The 23,223-nt window shown below is 34.1% G+C and overlaps 1 protein-coding gene across 1 annotated transcript; it reads right to left on the bottom strand.

Annotated features, from left to right (window-relative positions):
• Positions 1-433: 433 nt before the first annotated feature.
• LOC134256468 (uncharacterized) lies at positions 434-21,011 on the bottom strand. Its single transcript, XM_062739111.1, has 7 exons — positions 20,429-21,011; positions 18,959-19,222; positions 18,265-18,732; positions 6,872-6,969; positions 3,841-5,070; positions 676-769; positions 434-498 (listed from the first exon to the last, which is right to left on the bottom strand). The coding sequence occupies exons 1-7, from the start codon at positions 20,982-20,984 to the stop codon at positions 434-436; spliced, it is 2,775 nt and encodes a 924-aa protein (XP_062595095.1). The 5' UTR covers positions 20,985-21,011.
• Positions 21,012-23,223: the final 2,212 nt, after the last annotated feature.

A 23,223-nucleotide genomic window follows, 5' to 3' on the forward strand; every position in this document is an offset into this window, starting at 1 on the left:
AGGATGACTCCACATGAGTTTCATTTTTCCTGGCCCAGTGGTTCTTGAAAAGAAGATTTTTAAAGATTTTTCCAATATATTCTTATGTAAAACTTCGATCGGCCATTTTGGTCCTGACTTACCACCGGGGGTCATGATTTGAACAAACTGGAATCTACACTACCTGAGGATGATTCCACATGAGTTTCATTTTTCCTGGCCCAGTGGATCTTAAGAAGAAGATTTTTTAAAATGCCATTAATTTTTCTCTATTTCCTAATTATCTCCTCTTGGAATAGGTCGTGGTCCTTCGTTTGAATAAACTTGAATCCCCTTTACCAAAGGACTTTGTCGCAAGTTTGGTTGAAATTGGCCCAGTGGTTCTTGAGAAGATTAAAGTGTGAAAAGTTTACAACAACGACGACAGACGACGGACAAATTTTGATCAGAAAAGTCACTTGAGCCTTTGGCTCAGGTCAGCTAAAAAGGCAGAGTGGACAAAGAGAAAGTCCTTCATTTCTGCATGTTTAATCATAAACATAATACTTATAGTAAATCATTATTTTAAAAAACCATTTCAATCATCATGTTAATATTTAGGATGACGTCCCGTCTAATACATTTTTTAAAACATTCAATATATTTTGAAACATATCATAAAAGATAAAAATTTTGTGCAGGCATAAACTTTTTTACCCTTTTTCCTCTTACAACCTCGTCGAAGAGTTTTATCATCGTCATTCGTACTTCCATGTGCCTTATCATCTTGAGTGGGCAACCCTTTGTCAATCTACAGGAAGAAGACGATATTGTGAGCATTGATACATTCATCACTAAATTGACACTTGTACAGGGAACTCATTGACACATGGATTCAAATCTAAGTCGAAGTTCTATTTTAACATTTTATTCTCCAGCATATTTAACGCTTGATTTTGTTTAAAAGGGTGGGAATTCTTAAATATTGAGATAACATTATATTCAAATACAAATTGTTGCAAACACGGACCTCTAAAATGTCACAGGGAGGATAAGGTGCCATGAAGGATTAAACAACCGCATCATGATCGGGTAAACTGAACAAGAGGCCCAACTGTACTGAACAAGATTAACCTTCACCAGAGTATAATACAACAATTTAAAAAATAAAACGGAATGAAGGTGAAGATTTGTTGCCCTAAAACAATAAAAAGAGGGTGATGAAGATCAAGAAAATAATTAATTTATCTTCATTAACAGTCAATAGATTAGGTTTTAATCTGTTTACATTAATCACTATCATCATACAGTATATCAACAAATTATGCGGAAATATTTTACATTGGCCTCTATTGGTCTTTGATAAGGATCCCATAAGACAAGTTATTTTTGTATCATTTTTATTTATCTATGACTTACAAGTCTACCTGATCAGTAACACTATGAAAGTAATTTTTGTATTTAACAATAATATTTTAGGAATAATTTTCATATTTTATTAACCTTTCAAATACAAAAGTAAATTGCAAAGAAAGGTAACTCTTCTCATTAGAATACAAATTAATTGAGCCTTGGCCAGGAATAAACACTTGGACCAAATGATCCAGATGTTCAAAAACCTAGTTAAAATACCCTTCTTTTTAATACTTAACTCTTTTTGCCTCTGATATGCCCAGGTGCAGAGAAGAGTTTTAATGAAATAATGAATTTCAACTACAGATTCACTATATTATTAATACATTTAACATTATGATAAATTGTATTTGCTGTAATGGTCATTTTATCGACCCTAGAACTTGTGAAATGATACTTCAAACGAGACCATTTACATGTATATCTTTGTTTTATCGACTTGTTAGTTAACAGCTTGCCTGATTTCAATAACAGAGAGCATGCTCTTAAATATTGAATCATCTTGGTCACGAATCTCCGTCTGCAGGAGATTAGAAATTATTGCTACACAAGTAAATAAAGTTGACGATAGAATAGTTAATGTCATCATAAATTTTATTTTAAAACTTGATTATAAGATTACCGTCTCTTCCTTGTAAATTACAATTAATAAATAACCATTGATGTGTAAAACTATGTGGTATCTTTTTATATCAAGTTTACTGGGATACCGGTATATCTAATCGACAAACGAGAAGAAGTATATATGAAGATATGTCTTCGACATATATTTAAATAACTTCATATCAAAATTAAGACCAAAATAGGCGTTTTGTGAGCTATTGTAAAAGATTTTTTTAAAATAAATTCCGATTCATATATAAAAAAAAAAAAACCAAGTCTGACCAGCAAAAAAAAAGAATCTTGTTTTCCTGCACCGAATAATGGATAGATCATCACGAAGTTAAACGTGATGTCCAGATATTTTATGACGTCGTTCTATATAATGTTACATTTTGTATAACATAAATTATAAAAACAATTATTTACATTTAAAACTAACCCGAAGACTAATTTAATTTTGTCAAATAAATTTATGTCAAACCAAATTTCTCTTAAATTAACAAATGGAAAACAATTTCGTCTCTATCATTTAAAATTTATTGATATTTTAAAGAAAAATTCTTGCCCAAAAACGAACCAAAATGACCTTTTCCCTATATAATTCAATAAAATAACGTCGAAAATGAAACTTCAAAAATGTAATGTTTGGGATCTAATTAAACAAAAACGATGCAGATGATTTTCAATAAAATTTTCAGAGAATGTTAAACGATTCATACAACTTATTTTCATGGTATATTTTCGGAAACATTTCAAAGGCCTGTAAATCGGGGGCCTACGTTACTTTTTATCAAAGTCGATTTTTAAAGGGGACTTATCAATAAATGGTATGATAATTTAACTGTATCTTTCCACCATACATTGTAGGTGTTTACAAATTAATCGAGCTTCCATTAATACTATTTAGGTGAGATTTTCAGTACTTTTTTAAAGATGGGTATTTTTCAAAATACTGTAGTACTGTCCGAAAAAGGACAATGCTGCATAAAGAATTCACTCCAAAAGATAATTAAATATTGTCTATCTTTTAAAACAGTAAGTTGTGCCTACTGAAAGTAAAATTCTTTTACATGTACTGTTTGAAACTTTGAAAATGTTTAAAATTTTGAAAGAAGTGTCCGTGCTCATGTATTAAATATTTGGTTTATCTGTTTAAGGTCAAACGACACGTTTTTAAAAACATATGATTTTTCTTTTAAAAAAATAGGGTACCTTACCAGGAATTTGAACACGATACCACAAGGTCATATTTCTTATACAACCCTTAGGGTAAATCTACTGATTGGACTGCATTACAATTTTTGCTGTACGTATATATTTAAAAACATTCTGTGTACGATGTAGAAATCACAAGAGAGTGACAACTACATGTATAAATTATTTTTGATATATTACCAAGGTATATAAAACATTTATTTGAGGAACGGGTCGTCTGACCTTAATACCTAGGAGCAGCATCACCCTCGTGGCGCAGTGGTTAGAACATCTGCTCTGATGACTGCTCGATTGTCCCGAGTGCTGAGTATAGGACAAAATTTGCAGGTCCCCAAAGACAAATGGTGGATTCTCCATATGATTGAAAAATTCTCGAGAAGGTTGTTAAACAACAAACAAAACCTAGTAGCAAAGAAGATTTTCAAATAAATAATGCACTTTCGACACACACGAATTTTGCATTAGTAGCCTTTATGTAAAAAAAGAAAAACTATTCAGTTTCTTGGTGATCGTCTGAATTAGGTTTGGTTATGATTATGTGCACCAATAATTCATTACACAGAGAACAAAACTGCTAAGGGATGACCTTTTAGGTCACTTGATCATATTAAGGGATAACATTAGAGGTAAAAAAGGGTAATATTAGTTTACCTTTTTCCAGAACCGCAAGGTTTCTTCAACATTTATTGTATGTTTTCCAGAAACGGAACAATATTGGCATTGGATTTCTCCCTTATCATTCGCTAGCTCAATGGCAGGAGTGAATGACCGGTCGCCAGCATCGCAAAAATTGCGTCTGCATTTGTATCCTTTGACAAAATGTATGTCTTCGTGAAATGTTTTAGCAAGATTTTTGCACGCAACTTCCACTGACTCCCCGACCTCAGCAGATATATCTGTCTGTATAACAGACGGCTTAATAAGCTTCACTTGAACCTGAATGTCATTTTCTGAAACTCCAATGATAACAGTGTGATTTTTAAAATCAAAAACGGCTGCGGTTTGATAAAGGCATAAACCCTCTTCATCCCTGGAAACAGTCCATTTAAGGACACTCATGCAATAAGCAACAACTCTGTAGTAAACAAACATAGCAAAAGAACTGAATCGAAAGCACAATATTGATGAGTATTGGCAGGTTTCTTCAGAAAAGTCTTCTTTAAACACTCGTTTGTTCATGCTTGGTACATACCATGACTTGTCTGTTTCTGCTGCATCATTTTTGGAATGAAAAGCAACAAGCATTAAAAGTTTCTCCATGTATGTCATAATTTCAGTTATGTGATTCAAATATGACGATTCGTCTTTCCAAAGATTCATCACTAATTTTTCCTCTATTTTGCCGGTTTTGTTGAAAGAGTCCCACTCTTTATAATATCTTCTCTTACAGTCCTTATGAATATGATTTTTGTCAGCAATGAGCTTGTTGACTGCGCTAGCAAACCACTGAATGTCAAGAACAACTTTTTCGTGTAAATGATTGTCATTGATATTCCCTTCTTCAAACCATAAAAGCAAACCGTGTCTGTGGAAAAACTTTAAAAAACCAGATAGCATGGCTTTGTTTTCAAGTTGAAATTCAGATGGAAAGCGTTTGGTGTTAACTTCCCATATTTCTTCATATGACATAACTTTCCTCCTTTTCTCTCTTACCACTTGTTCCAGCAGTGCCCAGGTCGATGGAACATCTATTTTATTATTGATTTTTTCTGTGGCTGCCTTAATGATTGAACTTTTAATAGACTCCAGCGTTTCTTTCCCTATTTCGTCAAGATTGAGAAGGCCGATATCATACTCAGAGTCGACTACAGACTCTATCAACCAATCCCTGTCCTCCTCTGGTACTGCTTCCCAGAACTTAGCAAAAAACTCATCAATTTCCTGTAAGTAAGATATTTATGAGGATAAATGAAAAGGAAACTAATGTTTAAAAGTATACACGCTATAACTCGTAACTAGAGTTACGAAAATACTGTAAATTACACGATTAAAATTAAACGTATTACAAAGTTATCAAATTATAACTATTTATATTTACATTCAGTGTAATTTTCTTAATGAAATCCATTAAAAATCAATGACGTTCAAATCTCTATAACACACACGAAACCTTGTCACCACGCGTTAGAATACACAGTAGGAACTATATGTATATGCATTTTCAATACTTTATGAACACCAAAAAGTAAATTTTTCTACACAATTTAAATAAAAAAATAATCCTCGTTAATTAACGTAAAAATACAACAAATGAGCAATTAATATTAATTTGTCATTTTTTTCCTCGCAATGTTTCGTTTGCGTTGTTTAACTTTACGACGTCACAAACGGATCTTACGTCTATAAAGCACACCAGTTTTGAAGGGCGCTAAATTCATATTAAAGATTACTGGATTACAGAAATAAACAATTATGAAGAGGAAAAATTAAAGAATGTAAATATAAGTATTGAATTCAATGCTTAAATAACCCTCCTAGGAGAAAAATAGCTATTTTTCAATAAATCCATCACTTGACGTTATCGCTACTTTTAGATAGATAAACAAATTGCTTGAAGAAAAAAAGGTAAGCCGTTTGAGATACTACTCACTTTTGACGTGGATGGTACTCTCAATGATTCTTATCTTTTAATTTAATAAGTATCAACCCTCTACTCTGTTTGTTATGACGCATATTAATCTTTTAATTGTTGTCAAAATGCAACATACCTCGTTGTCTGTGATTTTCTGTGGACACACATGTCTATATGTGGGCCTACTGTTTACGAACTTCCTTCATCAATATACATAAATAGCCTAAATTCCTAATTGCCAGATATTGTTTCATTGTTTTGTTATTACAACGACGAGTATAGTAAAATCTTATGTAAAGTATTATTTTTTCATTACACTGCATGTGTTAATTGTGTTTCAAATCATTAATCATTTTGTTTCACACAAAATATGGCTTTCATATAGCGTGTATGACTTTAATAGAAGTTTAAGTATTAAAGAAATGCTTATTCGATATCATGTATGTACCGGGTATGTCTACTTTAAGGTTTCGTCAAAGGTCAACATGTTCAAAACATTATTTTTACGATAGCCCCAAAACTATGTGGGGTATAAAGTTGAGACTTTTGTAGTTTATAAATTTTTCATTGCTTAACAGATTGAAAGTATCACTTGATAAACAAAAATGCAAGAGGCCCATAGGCCACATCGCTCACCTGAGCAGAAATCAGTTTATTATTGAAAAGTTTAAACCCGATAGTGGCCCCAACCAATCCTTAATTTTACGCTGCATTAAGTCCAACACCCAAATTAATTTCGTTGCCTAAACATGAATTTTCAAAGTATTTGATTTCTTCAATCTCCTTTACTATAAAGAAAGACAACTTGCGTGTTCTCCTGAAGAGAGCATACAGTAAAATCACAATTGCCTTATTACTTAATGTTAGAGTCTGCAATGACTACTTTATACCTCTATTTTTATACAGTCATGAACTCAGAGAATTTTAAATAATAAAGAGAATCCAAAATAAAAAGCTCATATAAGAAATATACCTAGAATAAAATAATGCATCTTACTCTATAATCATGATAATTTTCAGGTATTTTTAAGTACATGTAGAAATAAAACTTTGAATATGATTTCAAGCGTGTATTTTGTTGACCCTATGCAATAAAGTGTTTGTACTTACGCCTTCAGATTTTTCTTCTGTATGTGTAGCTACGATCAACACTGGGGCCTTTGTTCTACCAAAAGTCTTGATAGAATTTATCCAAAACTTCACATATTCTTTTAAAAAAAAGACAAACATTTAGAATGTCTTATACAATTATTCATTTTGTTTAGAAGTATGTCACTTCTGATATGAATTATATCAAGGATTTTTTGAAAAGTATATTTTAGATTAATATATAGATAGCGTGACTTAAAACTGAAAAAAAAGAATCATTGTGCATCTTACTGAGATACGGTACAATTTATTTCATTTTTTCCACTTCAATTGTAACTTTTAGTTCAACTACTTAAGTCACTTTTACTTAAATGCTAAATGTAATTTTCCTGATGTAATTACACAAATTAATACAATCTATTTTTAATGGTTTTAAATAATAAATATTGAACAAGAGCCCAATGGATTATATAGATCCCCATAGCGCTTTGGCTAGGGAAAAGCAAAAAATAAGACAGTTCGGTATTGAGAATATAATAAAACTAATCACAACTTTGCTGTTCTCCAGATGAAGATTTTTAAGGATTTTTTTCTATGTATTCCAAAGTAAAACTTTGATCACACATCGTGGCCCCACTCTAACCCTGGGGGTCATGATTTGAACAAATTTGAATCTACAATACCTGAGAATGCTTCCTTGCTAATATAACCAATCAAGGCTTTGCTGTTGAAGTGTTCTTGAAAAGAACAATTTAAAAGATTCTACCTATACATTCCTTTGTTAGTCCATTATTTATACGTACACTGAATTGACAACAGATTTTTCCTTTATTTCCTGATCATGACAATGAGCACACGGCGGGTGTGACCAGTCAGCAAAGGATGCTCACTCCTCCATGGTACCTGATCCCACCTCTGATGTTTCGGTAGTCAGCGTTTGCTCTGCTCCTATTTTGCATTGTTTTATGGACTTTGAGATTGAATATTGCTTATCTCCACATCCGTCTTCTAAAATTTGATCGCATGAATATTGTGGCCTCATCCTACCCCCCGGGTTCATAATTTGTACAAATGGAATCTACCTCAGAATATTTCTATGTAAATATGGCCAATCATGTTGTTATTGAGAAAAGATTTTCCCGATATATTCCTATATAAAAATGTTTATCGCCCACTAAGGCCCTACCTTAACCCCATGTGTCATGACTTGAAAAAACAAGAGGCCCACCTGAGCACTGAGGGTAGGGAAAAAGTACATTGGCTATTATTGAAAAGTTTAAATCAAAAAGTAGTCCCATGACCAATCATAGATTTGCTTTCTTGAGAAGATGATTTCTAAAGAATTTTCTTAATAAATAATTATTTCTATGTTTGCTAGCTGTCTGTTTGTCCGTCTGTCTGTCTGTGAACTTTTCCCATTTTCGACTTATTTTTAAGAACCACTGGGCCAATTTCAAACAAACTTGCCACAAAGCATCCTTTGGTAGAGGGGATTCAGGTTTGTTCAAATGAAAGACCACATCCTCATTTATGGGGAGATAATTGGGAATTAATAAAAATTTGGTGGCATATTTAGAATATCTTCTTCTCCAGAACCGCTGTGCCAGGAAAGATGAAACTTATGGGAAAACATCCTCGGGTAGTTTAGATTCAAGTTTGTTAAATGACCCCCTGGGGGTAGGTGGGGGCTAATATGGCCGACCAAAGTTTTACATAGAAATATATAGGAAAATTCTTTAAAAATCTCATGAATGACAAAGCGGTAATTCATCATATTGTAGATTCAAGTTTATTCAAATTATGACCCCCGGGGTTAGGGAGGGGCCTAAAAATAGCCGACCAAAATTTTACATAGAAATAAATAGGAACACTTTTAAAAAATTTTCTCAAGAATTGCAAAGCTATAATTGATCTTATTCATATGGAAGCATCCTCAGGTTGTGTAGATTCAAGTTTGTTCAAATCATGACCCCCGGGGGTAGGGCAGGGTCACAATGGCTAGCTGTCTGTTTGTTCATCTGTCTGTCTGTCTGTGAACTTTTCCCATTTTCGACTTATTCTTAAGAATCACTGGGCCAATTTCAAACAAACTTGCCACAAAGCATCCTTTGGTAGAGGGGATTCAGGTTTGTTCAAATGAAAGACCACACCCTCATTCATGGGGAGATAATTGGGAATTAAAAAAAATTTGGTGGCATGTTTGAAATATCTTCTTCTCCAGAACCACTGTGCCAGGAAAGATGAAACTTAAGGGGGAACATCCTCAGGTAGTTTAGATTCAAGTTTGTTAAATGACCCCCCGGGGGTAGGGCGGGGCCAATATGTGATCAGTTCGGCTCAGGTGAGCTAAAAATTAATCTATCTGAGGATGTTTCCACGCAAGTTTCATATTTTCTAGCACAGTAGTTCTTAAAAGGAAGATATTTAAAAGATGTCTTTTTTTTCAAATTGGCAATTATGTCCCCTTAGAAGAAAAGGCATGTCCCTTCATTAGAACAAACATTAATCCCCTTTACCAAAGAATAAATGTGGTAAATTCAGTTTAATTTGGCCAAGTGGTTACTGAGAAGAAGATGGATCTGTGAAAAATTTATAATGACAACAACGACGACTATTTTTATCATAAAATCTCACTTGAGCCCTCGGCTCGAGCGAGGCAAAAAATCTTGCAAATTAATTCACATAACAATATTTGAGGTATTTAAAATCTATCAACAGACAATATTTTCTTGTATCAAGCTTTTTATGGCTTATGTGCTAATCTGTAGAAAATATCATAATGCTAAAAAATGACAAGGAAAAGTTGGAGCCCATGTTTTACACATTAAGATATTGATCTGAATTTCTGATTTTAATGCAAATTTTATCTTCATTTCTTCAATTTATCTGAATGTTTTGATTGATGGTATAACATTTATTCCAAAATATCAATTAAAACCAATATTTAACATTTCTAGCATAAAATAAAATAATACTCTAATAAAAAGGGCTTAAACAAAATTAAACAACAAGAGGCCCATGGGCTCTATAGGTCACCTGAGTATTCATACAATCAACTTCAGTTCGTGTTTTAAACTAGAGGCCATGAAAGTCACAATTCTGAAAGAGGCACCATTGCTTTTTCATAATTATACACTTAGCATGCTTACTCTATTTACTTAATACCCAGAGGTAGATCAAAGTAACAAAGAGAATATGTACTTCCATTTTATAACCAGTTTTGCATGTCACCACAAAAGAACCACTGACCCTGGGGCCACACATTTCAAAATGCCAAGGGGGCATACAAAAGAACCATTTTGCTAGATGCACCTTTCATCATAATATTAATATATTTACTTGGATCATTGGCATAAAACCCAGGAGCACCGGAAAAGATTTTCAAAGAATTAATGCATTTTCACTATATCATCAATAGAGCCCCACCATAACACCAAAACCCCTGATCCTGGGGCCATAAAATTCACAATTTTGGAAGAGACACTCTTGCTTATCATAACTATGTGCTTAGTTACTTTATTTAATACCCAGAAGCAGAGAAGAAGATTTTCAAATAATAATTGCATTTTCACTATATATAATCAATAGAGCCCCACCCTAACACCAGAACCCCTGTCCCTGGGGGCATTTGAGAATTTGGTAGAGCACTCAACGTTCATTTCATTCATGCCAGCAGTTTGCCTACTAGATGTCCAGGACTAAAGAAGAAGACTTTTAAAGAGAGCAATAATTTTAGTGGTTTTGGCCACACCCCTCAGGCCCCAGGGGGGGTGGGGCCATATGATTCACAATTGAAGTTCCCCTTCACCCATTGATGCTGTATACCAAATTTAAATTTGGTTGAAATTGTCTCAGTGGTTTCAGAGAAGAAGCTAAAAATGTTCAAATATTAACACACGACGGACGACGACAGACGAAAACGGATAGCAATAGGTCACCTGAGTGACTCAGGTGACCTGAAAATGTAGATTTGATTAATTTTATACTTAATATCCTTCCACCATAATAAATAGACCCCTAGACATCTTATTTCTTATGGTACTCTGAGAATTTGAAGTTTTTAAATAAAATATTGTAAAATCCAAATATGTTATCAAAATTGAATTAATAAGAATGATGTTGGAAGTTCTGACCAAACTTTTCTCCATATCCTTCTAAAAAGCTGTTTATCATGAATGCATAATATCGTCACTTATTAAGTTTTAAAAAAAAAAGCATAAAAATGAAGATTTTGTACTTTTAAATTTTCAGAATAAAGTCATAAATTTCATGTTGCAAGAACATCTCAGAATAATATATGTGTATTATGAAACTGTATTTAGAAATTTCCTTTATCCGCAAATTAACAAATCTATGAATTTTATGCGGGGTTAATTAACATAAAATTAACATCTTGAATTGCCACGAACTAAGATATATCCTCATTTTTACTGAAAGGTGAAAAATCTGTGGTATATAAGAATACTAAAGTTGAACTTAATGGTCACCGAAGTATGATACTACAATTTAGAGGATCCACAGAATATAATATTAAATAAACTGATAGATGAAGCTTTGATGTTCAAAAACTAGAGAAATAAGATGATCAAGATCAATGAAATAAATAGTATTCAACAAGCACTAATCTATTACTATCACTATTCCCATGCAGACTATTAAAATATATTTTAGTGTTTTAATGCTTTTTCCACCCCCATATTGACCTCTCTAAATCTTTGAACAATTTATAAAGTAATTATTTTGTCTCATTTTTTATTTTCTAACAAGTATACATGATCATTAAACATTACAAGAGGCCCATGGGCCTTATAGGTCACCTGAGTATCATGTAACAACTTTCCAGCAATTGCATTTGGTTCATGTTTTAATCCAAAAGCCATAAAATTCACAAATTTTGAAGGAAGCACCATTGCTTATCAAAGGACAGATTTCAAAGCATTAATTTATTTTTAGTCATAGTAACCCCCTGGTACCCCTGACCCAGCGGCCCTGAAATTATCTATTTTGAAAGAGGCCCCTTTCTTCATTATAAGGCCAGCATTTTTTTATGTTCAGGTTTAGTTATGAACATTAAAATAATTTTTTTTTTTAAATATGTGTTAGGTAAATGTGTAGGCATTGTTCTAAAATTTACTTGATGCCCAAAATTATAATTACTATCATAAAACAGACAGGGAGAATTTTATTGGGGAGTAGGGTGAACATTTTTTCAATTAAGTGTAAAATAATTTTTCTGGCTGATACAAATGATACTACATGCCTGTATATATTTGTATATTCTTGCTTTTTAATAGTTGATTTTTTTTTTTATTTCTTCGGGTTATTTCTTCCTCAAATGGACTTAACTTCTACCATAGTTTCATTCATTACATCTGATGCATAAGCAACCCTTTTCTGAAGAATGATGCTTAGACTGTAAGCTATAACAGAGTCCTAAACAATGTCGCTGGCAATATGCAATTGCTACCACGGGCAGTTTAAAACCTGGGGGAGGAAAATAATTGACACAGATACTTCTGAAACGAATACATAATTAACTCACCAGCATGTCATTGTGCAACAAAGTCGTCAGCATTTTATTTGTCCTTTGAATTGGTGAAACGTTTTGAATGGCATTCGTATCAAAGAATTTTACACTAAACCAAGCTATCTTCTCAGACCATCTGGCTTTATTTCTATAAAACCGGAAGTGCGAGTTCGTAAATTTGAAATCTCGATCCCGACTCAAATTTGACGGAAAGAAAAAAATTGTTTTATTTTTTTTCTAAAAATTCAAAACCTTGAGCGCAGGGTTTGTAAAACTGCAAATAAAATAAATCATGGCCTTAAATATATGTAGTTAGATCATTAGTATTGTATATTAACCAGGAGCAAAGGATGAGATGTTCAAAGAATTCATGCATTTCACTATACAATCATTAGAGCCCCCCCCCCCCTAAAACAAGAACCCCTGACCCTGGGGCCATAAAATTCACAATTTTGGTAGAGGCACTCTTGCTCATCATAACTATGTACTTAGTTAGTTTATTTAATACCCAGGAGCAGAGAAGAAGATTTTCAAATAAATCATGTATTTTCACTATATATAATCAATAGAGCCCCACCCTAACACCAGAACCCCTGACCCTGGGGCCATAAAATTCACAATTTTGGTAAAGGCACTCTTGCTTATCATAAATATGTACTAAATTGGTTTATTTAATACCCAGGAGCAGAGAAGAAGATTTTCAAAGAAATAATGCATTTTCACTACCTACTTATTTAGCCCCGCCCTAGCACTAGAACCCCTGACCCCAGGGCCATGAATTTCACAATTTTGGTAGAGGACTCATTGCTGATTACAATCATGCAAACAGTTTGACTGCTTGATGTCCAGGAGTAAAGAAGAAGATTTTTAAAGATTGCATTAATTTTAGTGGTTTTGGCCCCACCCCCCACGCCCCAGGGGGGCAAGGATCATGAAATTCACAATTTTTGTTCCCCTTCACCCATAGATGCTTTGTGCCAAATTTGGTTGAAATTGGTTCAGTGGTTGCAGAGAAGAAGCTGAAAATGTTCAAATGTTAACGCACAACGCACAACGCACGACGCACGACGACGGACGAAAACGGATAGCAATAGGTCACCTGAGTTTACTCAGGTGACCTAAAAAAGTAATTTTGGTATCAAACAATAAAATTTCTTGCATAATTAACCTTTCAAATCGTAACTTCAGTGATTTAAACTAGTCTAGAACTGTCGAAATGGGACAAAATACCTCCGCTGGATTTTTAGAGGTGCTAAATCATGAATATTTTATGGATCTAAGAGAAGAGAGAAATGCTAAACCATTTTTAGTGCAAATGTAATTGCATTATATTTTTTATAAATGAAACAAAGGCGCCAGCCTAAAAAGAATAGACTAAATATACAGACCAGACATGAATTGCATAAATGACCTTGGTTCAAAGTTATGACCCAACCTCAGATCATAAGCAATGTTTGTGTGAAGTAGTAGATTCAAGTTTTTCCATAATCAAGATATGTACCAAATATGAACTATACAATTTTCCTTTCAATGACCTTGAACTTGCACAGATTACCTTGGGTCAAGGTCAAGACATACCCTTAGGTCATGAGGAATCTTTGTGTGAAATGGGAACTTACCAAGTTTATCCATAAGAAAAATATGGACTGGACACGAATCATGAATTTTTTTCTACCAGTGACCTTGAACTTCCCAAAATGACCTTGGTCAAGGTCATGACACACCCTTGGGTCATGGGCAATCTTTGTGTGAAATGATAACCTACCAAGTTTATACATAAAAGATATGTATCAAACATGAATTATGAAATTTTTCTTCCAGTGACCTTGAACTTCCCCAAATGACTTTGGGTCAAGGTCATGACACACCCTTGGGTCATGGGCAATTTTTGTGTGAAATGAGAATCATTTAATTTCTATAAAATACTTGATTCTGATTGGATAAAAAATTCTTTTGATAACTGCATCAATAAAATCTAGAGTTCGCTTGCACTAAGCAGCCGGAACTACTTTGACAGTCGTTACATGTATATTCCCGCTTCCAGATTACTTTTTGAAGGAATAATTAAATACTTTTGCTTTAATAAATATTTTCCTGAATTTCGGAACCTGTCCGTTACGTTCCTGACTTACTTTCTAGTTTCTACTTTCGTTTTTTTCATTTTGAATTATCCCCCTTTGCTAAACAAATGAAATCGTCTGCATGACGACAATACAGTTACTGGAAAGAAGGGAAGAAATCGTTGAATCGGCATACTTTGCTTAAATGTTTGACTTTGAGATGTCTGGTATGAAACAACAGAACTCTGAAAAAATGTTTTATTATGCCACCAAAGCGGAGAAAACCGTAAATCTGTTAAATCATGGGAAACGAATGATCGAGGACACTGTAGGCCTATGAATATTGAACTATCGACGGCAGACTCTTTCACGTTTTACAACATTGACATGTTGTGATATACTCGTATATTCAGTTTGAAATTCAGATGAAAAGATGCGCAAATGAAATCCAAGTTTCTGTGACCTAGAACTGTTAGGATATTTGAGTAGCTTCCCTTTACATTTACGAACTTAGATAACTTACCGGAGAAAATATACCCAGAGGGATAACACAACAGGTAGGTTTTTTGTGTTAAAGAACTGTAAATTATTTCGGAGACTGTTGGTAATCACACGACAATATTTGAGAACGTTTTTCGTTAGCATGGTTAGAGCCATTTTGAATTTTCAGCAACGTTAACGTTATGGCGATGTATTCGTGCGCACTGTTTTTGATGCATAAATTTAATAGAAAAGTTAAAGAAACTTTCATTTTATCAATTTAAAATCATAATTAAATGATAAGAAATGAATGTAATATTTTTTTCTTTGATCGATGTATCAAAGAAAAATTTGAATAGAAAACTTTTATATCAATGCGCTATGCGCATTGATGAAGTTTTCCGTCCAAATTTTTCTTTGATACATCGATCAAAGAAAAAAAATATTACATTCATTTCTTAAATCTACCAAGTTTATCCATAAGAAAGATATGGACCAGAAACGAATTATGAAATTTTTCTTCCAGTGACCTTGAACTTCCCCAAATGACCTTGGCTGAAGGTCATGACACACCCTTAGATCATGAGCAATCTTAGTGTAGAGTAGTAGATTCTAATGTCCCTCTGTAAGAAAGATATGGACCGGACACGATTGCACAGACAGACGGACAGACGGACAGACAGATAGACGGACAAGGTGATTCCTATATACCCTAAACTCCGTTTGCGGGGGGTATAAAAAGAAAACTGCTCCAAAAAACTTAACCTTAACCTGGGACGCCGACGCCGAGGGTATTACAACTTCATGAGGTGAACTAAAAATTCCAGAAATCAGAGGTCCATAGGCAATAACACTCACCAGAGTATTTTGGCCTTGCTGTTCCTCACCAGATTTTGACCCTTAGAGTAATTATTGTGGCCCCACTCTTCTCTGTTTACTCTGTTTGCTTCCGATATGCCCAGAAGCAGAGAAAATTTTCAAGGAAATAATGCATTTCACCACAGACTCAATATAGTCCTACTCTTACACCAGAATCTTTGACCTTGGGTCATGAATTTCCCAATTTGGGAAATGTATCCTTATCTTCATAACTAATTACTAAGTTGAATATTTCCAAAGAATTAACAACCTTTTACTATATTATCAATAGGGTTACCCTCCAAAGAATCTCCAGAACCTCAGACCCTGGGACTACAAGTTTTAACTAGAACTGTCCAAACGGGACAAAATACCCCCCGCTGGGTTTTTCAGAAGTAAGTTTTTCCATAATAAATATATGTATCAAACACGAATTATGAAATTTTTATTCCAGTGACCTTGAACTTCCCCAAATAACCTTGGGTCAAGGTCATGACACACCCTTGGGTCATGGGCAACCTTTGTGTGATATGAGAACCTACCAAATTTATCCATAAGAAAGATATGAACCGGACACGAATTATGAAATTTTTCTACCAGTGACTTTGAACTTCTCCAAATGACCTTGGGTCAAGGTCATGACACACCCTTGGCTCATGGGCAATCTTTGTGTGAAATGAGAACCTACAAAATTTATCCATAAGAAAGATATGGACCGGACACGAATTATGATTTTTTTTCTTCCAGTGTCCTTGAACTTCCCCAAATGACCTTGGGTCAAGGTCATGACACACCCTTGGGCCATGGTCAATCTTTGTTTGAAAAAAAACCTACCAAGTTTATCCATAAGAAAGATATGGACCGGACAGGAATTATGAAAATTTTCTTCCAGTGACCTTGAACTTTCCCAAATGACCTTGCATCAAGGTCATAACACACCCTTGGGTCATGAGCAATCTTTGTGTGAAATGAGAACCTAGCAAGTTTATCCATGAAAGATATGTATCAAACCTCATTTATGAAAATTTTCTTCCAGTGACCTTGAACTTTCCCAGATGACCTTGGGTCAAGGTCATGACACACCCTTGGGTCATGGGCAATCTTTGTGTGAAATGATAACCTACCAAGTTTATCCATAAGAAAGATATGGACTGGACACGAATTATGAAATTTTTCTTCTAGTGACCTTGAACTTCCCAAAATGACCTTGGGTCAAGGTCATGACACACCCTTAGGTCATGAGCAATCTTAGTGTGGAGTAGTAGATTCTAATGTCCCTCTGTAAGAAAGATATGGACCGGACACGATTGCACAGACAGACGGACGGACGGACAGACGGACAGACTGACAGACGGACAGACAGATAGACGGACAAGGTGATTCCTATATACCCCCCCAAACTTCGTTTGCTGGGGGTATAAAAATTGTGTATGCTTCTCATAACTATGCACTTTTTTAATCTGACTAATACATGTATAGCCCAATCCTAAATCCAGGGGCCATGAAATTCACGATTGTCTTATAAAGAGACACCATTGCTCCTCAAAAATATGTACTTTAGTTTCTATAATATCCTGGAGAAGAGAAGATTTTCAAAGAATTAATGAACTTTCTTTATATGATATAAATTGCCCTACCCTAGAACCTGTGTATTATTATAATGGACTAACAATAAGTCATGAATTTTATGATTGATGCTTATGAAAACCACAACAACAGTTTACTGCTTTACCACACAAAATGCAGACAAACACCGCCACATACGACTTAACACTAACAGAGATTGACTCAACCACCTCCCTTTAAAGCTACAATTCATCCTATGAATTCACTCTGCTCTTCTGAAATCCGGTGTAGCATAATATTTTGATACAGCGATAAAGCGAACCTGGATTCAATATATCGCAAAATATTTTGAGGCCGGGTTCACTTTTTCGCTGCAATATATTAATCCCCTTATAAAATATTGAACCCCCACATTTTTCATACGAGGGAGGGGGTTCAATGTATTACGGCCTTAATATATTGAGTCTCTCTGTCCATTTAATTTTGGAGGCAGGGGGTTTAAAATATTATGGCCATAATATATCGAGTCCCCCAACTCTTTTAATTTTAGAAGGAGGGGGGTCAAAATATTATGGCAATAAAATATCGATGAGTTAATTAGGTTTTATACATCTAAATATGCATTTAAACCTAAGGTTTCTTTATTTTTTTCTATAGTTTTCCAAAACATTCTCAGCCACAACATGTGAATGAAGTTTACGAATAGAGGAAACCCATATTGAAAATGTTCATTACCATTTTAAAATTGTAGATGCAAGGGGAGGGGGGGGGGGCATTTTCATTTTTTAGCAACCTCAGAAGATAGAACAAGCTCATTTATGGCTTCTGAGGAACTCAATGGAAAATCATCAAACTAATTATCTTTTAACAAATCTGCTACCTTTTTTCTGAAGAAAAAGAAATGACTGTAATTATACATTTACCTTTATAAGTCCACGTGGAGAAGACTGATCCTTCTTGATTATTCTCCTCAGTACTGACTTTATCTTCAAACTTCTGATTAACGTTTAATACAAGTATGAAGAACACACCTTTCGTGATGTAAATCTGATGGCAAGCATAGTATGCAAATTGTCCAGCTAAATCCAGCATACTAATTGTTGGTATTTTTTCTTTGTCATCCATAATCTTTAGCAGTATCTCCCTCGGAATTGTAAATGGCTCTGTATCTGATTGAACAGAAGAGTCCGATGTTTTTTCTTGTTCTTCATCTAGTTCTCGTTCAATCTCTACAGATGTTTGTCCCTCTCCTTCTTCTCTTTGGTAAATTATTTGAATATTAGAATCGATTTTCTTGGATTTCGAACGGTCGGTCTTTACATCAGTATCAGTATTTAGGTCGGAAATACCGACCCAAAGGAATGATTTTTGTCGTCTCTCATCTGCAGATACTGTTCAATGAAAATTTGTTTTAGAAGATGGTAAATACCTCTAAGAAAAAAATGTATATAAAATTTTAACATAACTCTTAAGAGTTCATGATCATTAAGATTATTTTAACAAGGAATAACAAAAGAAAAATCAAATATGCTTTTCTTTCTTCGAGAGTTTGCGTTTTCTAAAAAAAAAAAGATCTTTCTAGTATATCAAAAATATTTTTGTGTAAAATCATTCAACCTTCTAGACATCCATTTCTGATATTAAATACATGGTGATGAACCTCTAAGCCCCTGGAAGATTCGATGTCCTCTACAACCTCTTGAGTCTCCCCCATTAAACGATTCAGCAATGTTGTTTTTCCAGCTTCAGCACAACCAACAAGAATACCTCTTGAATGCTGAACAGTTATAATTGCATTTTCCCTCAAAGACTTTTCTAGCTTTTCTATATAATGTGGTGGTATACTCTCCTCCACATTTTCTGTTAGATTATCATGTAGACCTAGCATAAAAAAATGTTTTTATAAAAAAATATCAAGACATTGTTTACTTTAGTCAGTTAACTGCATTATTTTCTCACCGCAAAAACATCATGAGCAAAAATGTGTACAAATTTATCTGCTCTACCTGAGAATGCTCCCAAATTCATCTGACAATTTCTTAAAGAAGAAATTTTTATCAAAAGATGATAATTGTCTCTATAACCCTTTTAAAATATTGTTTATTGTGTTCATCCTTATCCCTGTGGGCAAGTTTTGAGTAAAGTTTATCTTTCATTAACAGTGAATGTTTGCAATTAATCACAATGAATCATGTTTTACTGTTTCTTGAGAATAAAATTTTTAAAGATTCTTCACATCTATAACATTTAAACCTTTTATCTTTTGTTATGTATAAGATATCTTGTTCCATAATATCCAATGGCCAATGGGCCACAATGCTCATTTAATTTATCTTTGTTCAGCTGGTCTTCAGAAGACTTTCAAAGATTATTTCTGTTGAATAATCCAATGAAATATTTTTCACCATATGGGTCATGGCTTTCCCAGACTTTAATCAATAAAAAGTAGAGATTCTTAATACAAATGTGACAAACATGGCCTTTTCATTGTAAACAAGAATTTTTCTAAGTCTCCTTTACGTACATGTATTATTCAAGATTTGATTTTATATTTTTACCCAAATTAAAGATGATTCAAATAAAACTGAATCAGTACTTAGCATGCTTGCATTTTAATAACTATAGGACCATTGGCCACAACGCTGGCCATAGTCATTTTTAATCTGCTGTTCTTCATCAGTAAATCAATGATAAAATGATCTGAACTTGGCTTTCAATTAAGGGGTCCTGTCAATGAACTCCTGATCAGATTTTGTTCTATGATATCAACTTTAATCTACTGATCCCACTTGTATCTGAAGACTGAAGAAAGTTTTCCCCAAGTTTCATCTTTCAAGTACAATTCACAGTTCTTAAGAAGGAAATGCTAAACATTCTTTTTAGATGGTTACATTTGTAATATCTTAATTATCTCCCCTGCAAATGCTTCTTAATTCATCAAACTTAATTCTTTTTAAATAAAAGATGTAAAAATTTTAAAAGGTTATTTTCTTTCCTAAAGGTATAAACATTCATCACAGTTAATCTTTAGCATAACTTGTCTTTTTGATTTCAAATAGGAAAGAAAATCATTATTCTTTTAATCACCTTTAAGTTTTTCTTTAGCAGACTCTTCGTGTTCTTCTATAAAGGCATGTCTTTGAATCTTACGCAGGCCAGACATGTAGTCTTTCCTTGTGTACATTTCCAGTCTTTGGCATACATCAGATATGACTGACCAGATTTCATTAAATTCCTTTTTTGAGGTAGAAGCAGAAGTCTGGTGTGCACTATAGGTGTTTCTTATAATCCTTATCCTCTCAATGTCATCTCCAATTGTTGTTTCTCTTACTGACGGCATTGTGTTTAAACCCCATTTACCTTTTGTTGGACGAGGAATCATTACACAAATGTGTCTTATCAGTATATATAATAAGGAAATATCAAAATTTTTATAACCATTATTTGCAGCATTTTTAAGTACAAGTTCTTGTCCAGAATGTATCCTTTTGGAAAGTGAAGATGATTTTACTTTGTTGAACACATGTTTAGGACAAACTTCCATTTCTAAGACATCTCTGCAGGCCTGTGTTAACTCCTCTGCTATTGCCATTCCGAGTTTGGCAAACCTAGAACGGTCACCAAGGTCAGATCCAGAAGCCATTTCTTTGGTTGCTTACAGTCTATTTCATACTCTGAAAGGATAATTCAACATCAGTCTTATCATTTTTATAGGAAAGGAGTATGTGTATGACAGACTGGGAATCAAACTGGAGGTCCCTATATCACTTTACCAATTGAGCTTCAGTATATTCGAGCCAATATTCTCAGTCTAAACTATGATTATACTTTCATTTTCCCAATATGAAAGATATTGTAATGTTTATAATACTGGTGTGATTGAGGATGAAATACATTTTCTTTTTACTGTAATTCTTATTCTAAGCTAAGAAACACATTCTTTAGTAATATTTATAACATAACAAAGAAAAACAAGATGTGTTTGTGAAACACTGATGCCCCCGTATGGCAACATAGTGAAGGTTAAGCTTTCTCTAATGCTGATCAATTATGTTGGTATCTTAAGTAAGGCCTTTTCAGAAGAAATACACATGTGAAATAAAAAACCCTAGCACCACCTGTTCAAGGGTTATGACCAAGGTAAACATTTTTAAATGAAGGACAAGCTCTGGATCAAGGTCAAAGGGTCAACGTTGTTGGTTTCTAATGAAAGGCCTTGTCTCAAAGATTACATATGGTAAGTATGAAAGCGCTGGCCTTTACTGTGCAATAGATATGGCCAAGGGGAAAATTTGTAACAAGAGGCCCAGGGGCCACAGCTCTCACTTGAGCACATCAGCTAGGAAAAAACACATATCAGATCAGAACTGAAAGTTAATTTAAGTTGGGGGGAGGGGGGGTTGAATTTTAACCCCCAAGGGGATCATAATTTGAACGAACTAGAATCTACATTACCTGAGGATGATTCCATACAAATATTACTAATCCTGACTTTGAAGTACTTGAAAAGAAGATTTAAAAAGGTTTCCCTAATATATATTTCTATGTAAAACTTTGGTCGGCCATTTTGGCCACACCTTTATCCCGGGGTCATGACTTGAAGAAACTTGAATCTACACTACCTGAGGATAATTTCACATGAGTTTCATCTTTCTTGTTTCAATTATTCTTGAGAAGAAGATTTTTAAGGATTTTTCCTATATATTCCTATGTAAAACTTTGATCGGCCATTTTGGCCCCGCCCTACCCCCAGGGGTCATGACTTGAACAAATTTGAATCTACACTACCTGAGGATGATATCACATGAGTTTCATCTTTCTTGGCCCAGTGGTTCTTGAGAAGAAGATTTTTCCTATATATTCCTATATAAAATTTTGATCGGCCATTTTGGCCCCGCCCTACCCCCGGGAGTCATGACTTGAACAAAATTGAATCTACACTACCTGAGGATGATTCCACATGAGTTTCATCTTTCTTGTTTCAATTATTCTTGAGAAGAAGATTTTTAAAAATTTTACTTATATATTCCTATGTAAAACTTTTATCAGCCATTTTGGCCCCGCCCTACCCCCGGGGGTCATGACTTGAACAAACTTGAATCTACACTACCTGAGGATGATTCCACATGAGTTTCATCTTTCCTGGCCCAGTGGTTCTTGAGGAGAAGATTTTTTAAAAATGCCAATATTTTTTCTCTAAATCATGATTATTCCCCCTTGGAAAAGAACGTTGCCCTTCATTTGAACAAACATGAATCCCCTTCACCCAAGGCTACTTTGTGCCAAGTTTGGTTGAAATTGGCCCAGTGGTTCTTGAGGAGAAGATGAAAATGTGAAAAGTTTACGACAACGACGACAACGACGACAACGACAACAGACAACAGACAAATTTTGATCAGAATAGCTCACTTGAGCCTTCGGATCAGGTGAGCTAAAAAGAAGGTCAAACTCCAAGGTCAAGTTCAAAGTTGATGATATCAAATGAAAGGTCTTCTCACAAGGATTACATATTTGAAGTATGAAAGCCCTAGCCCTTACCGTTCAAAATTATGACCAAGGTTAAAGTTTTTTCATAAGTAAAGAGATCTCCAAGGTCAAGGTCAAAATTCTTGGTTTTAAATAAAAGATCTTGCCAAAAAGAAGTGACATTTGAAAAGTGAAATTCCGAGTAACTACCGTTTAAAAATTATAACCAAAGTATAAATTTGCAATTTTTGTGTAAAAGTGAGTCTAACTCCAAGGTCAAAAGGTCAAGGTTTTTGGTATCAAATGAGAGGTCTTGTCACAAGAATTGAATATGTAAAGTATGAAAGCCCTAGTACTAACCCTTCAATTATGGTCAAGGTTGTATTTTTAAAGTAAGTCAAACTTCAGGGTCAAGG

Source organism: Saccostrea cucullata, unplaced genomic scaffold, assembly GCF_032062105.1.
Source record: "Saccostrea cucullata isolate Sc308-1 unplaced genomic scaffold, CSIRO_AGI_Scuc_v1 ctg2528, whole genome shotgun sequence".
Taxonomy (NCBI): domain Eukaryota; kingdom Metazoa; phylum Mollusca; class Bivalvia; order Ostreida; family Ostreidae; genus Saccostrea; species Saccostrea cuccullata.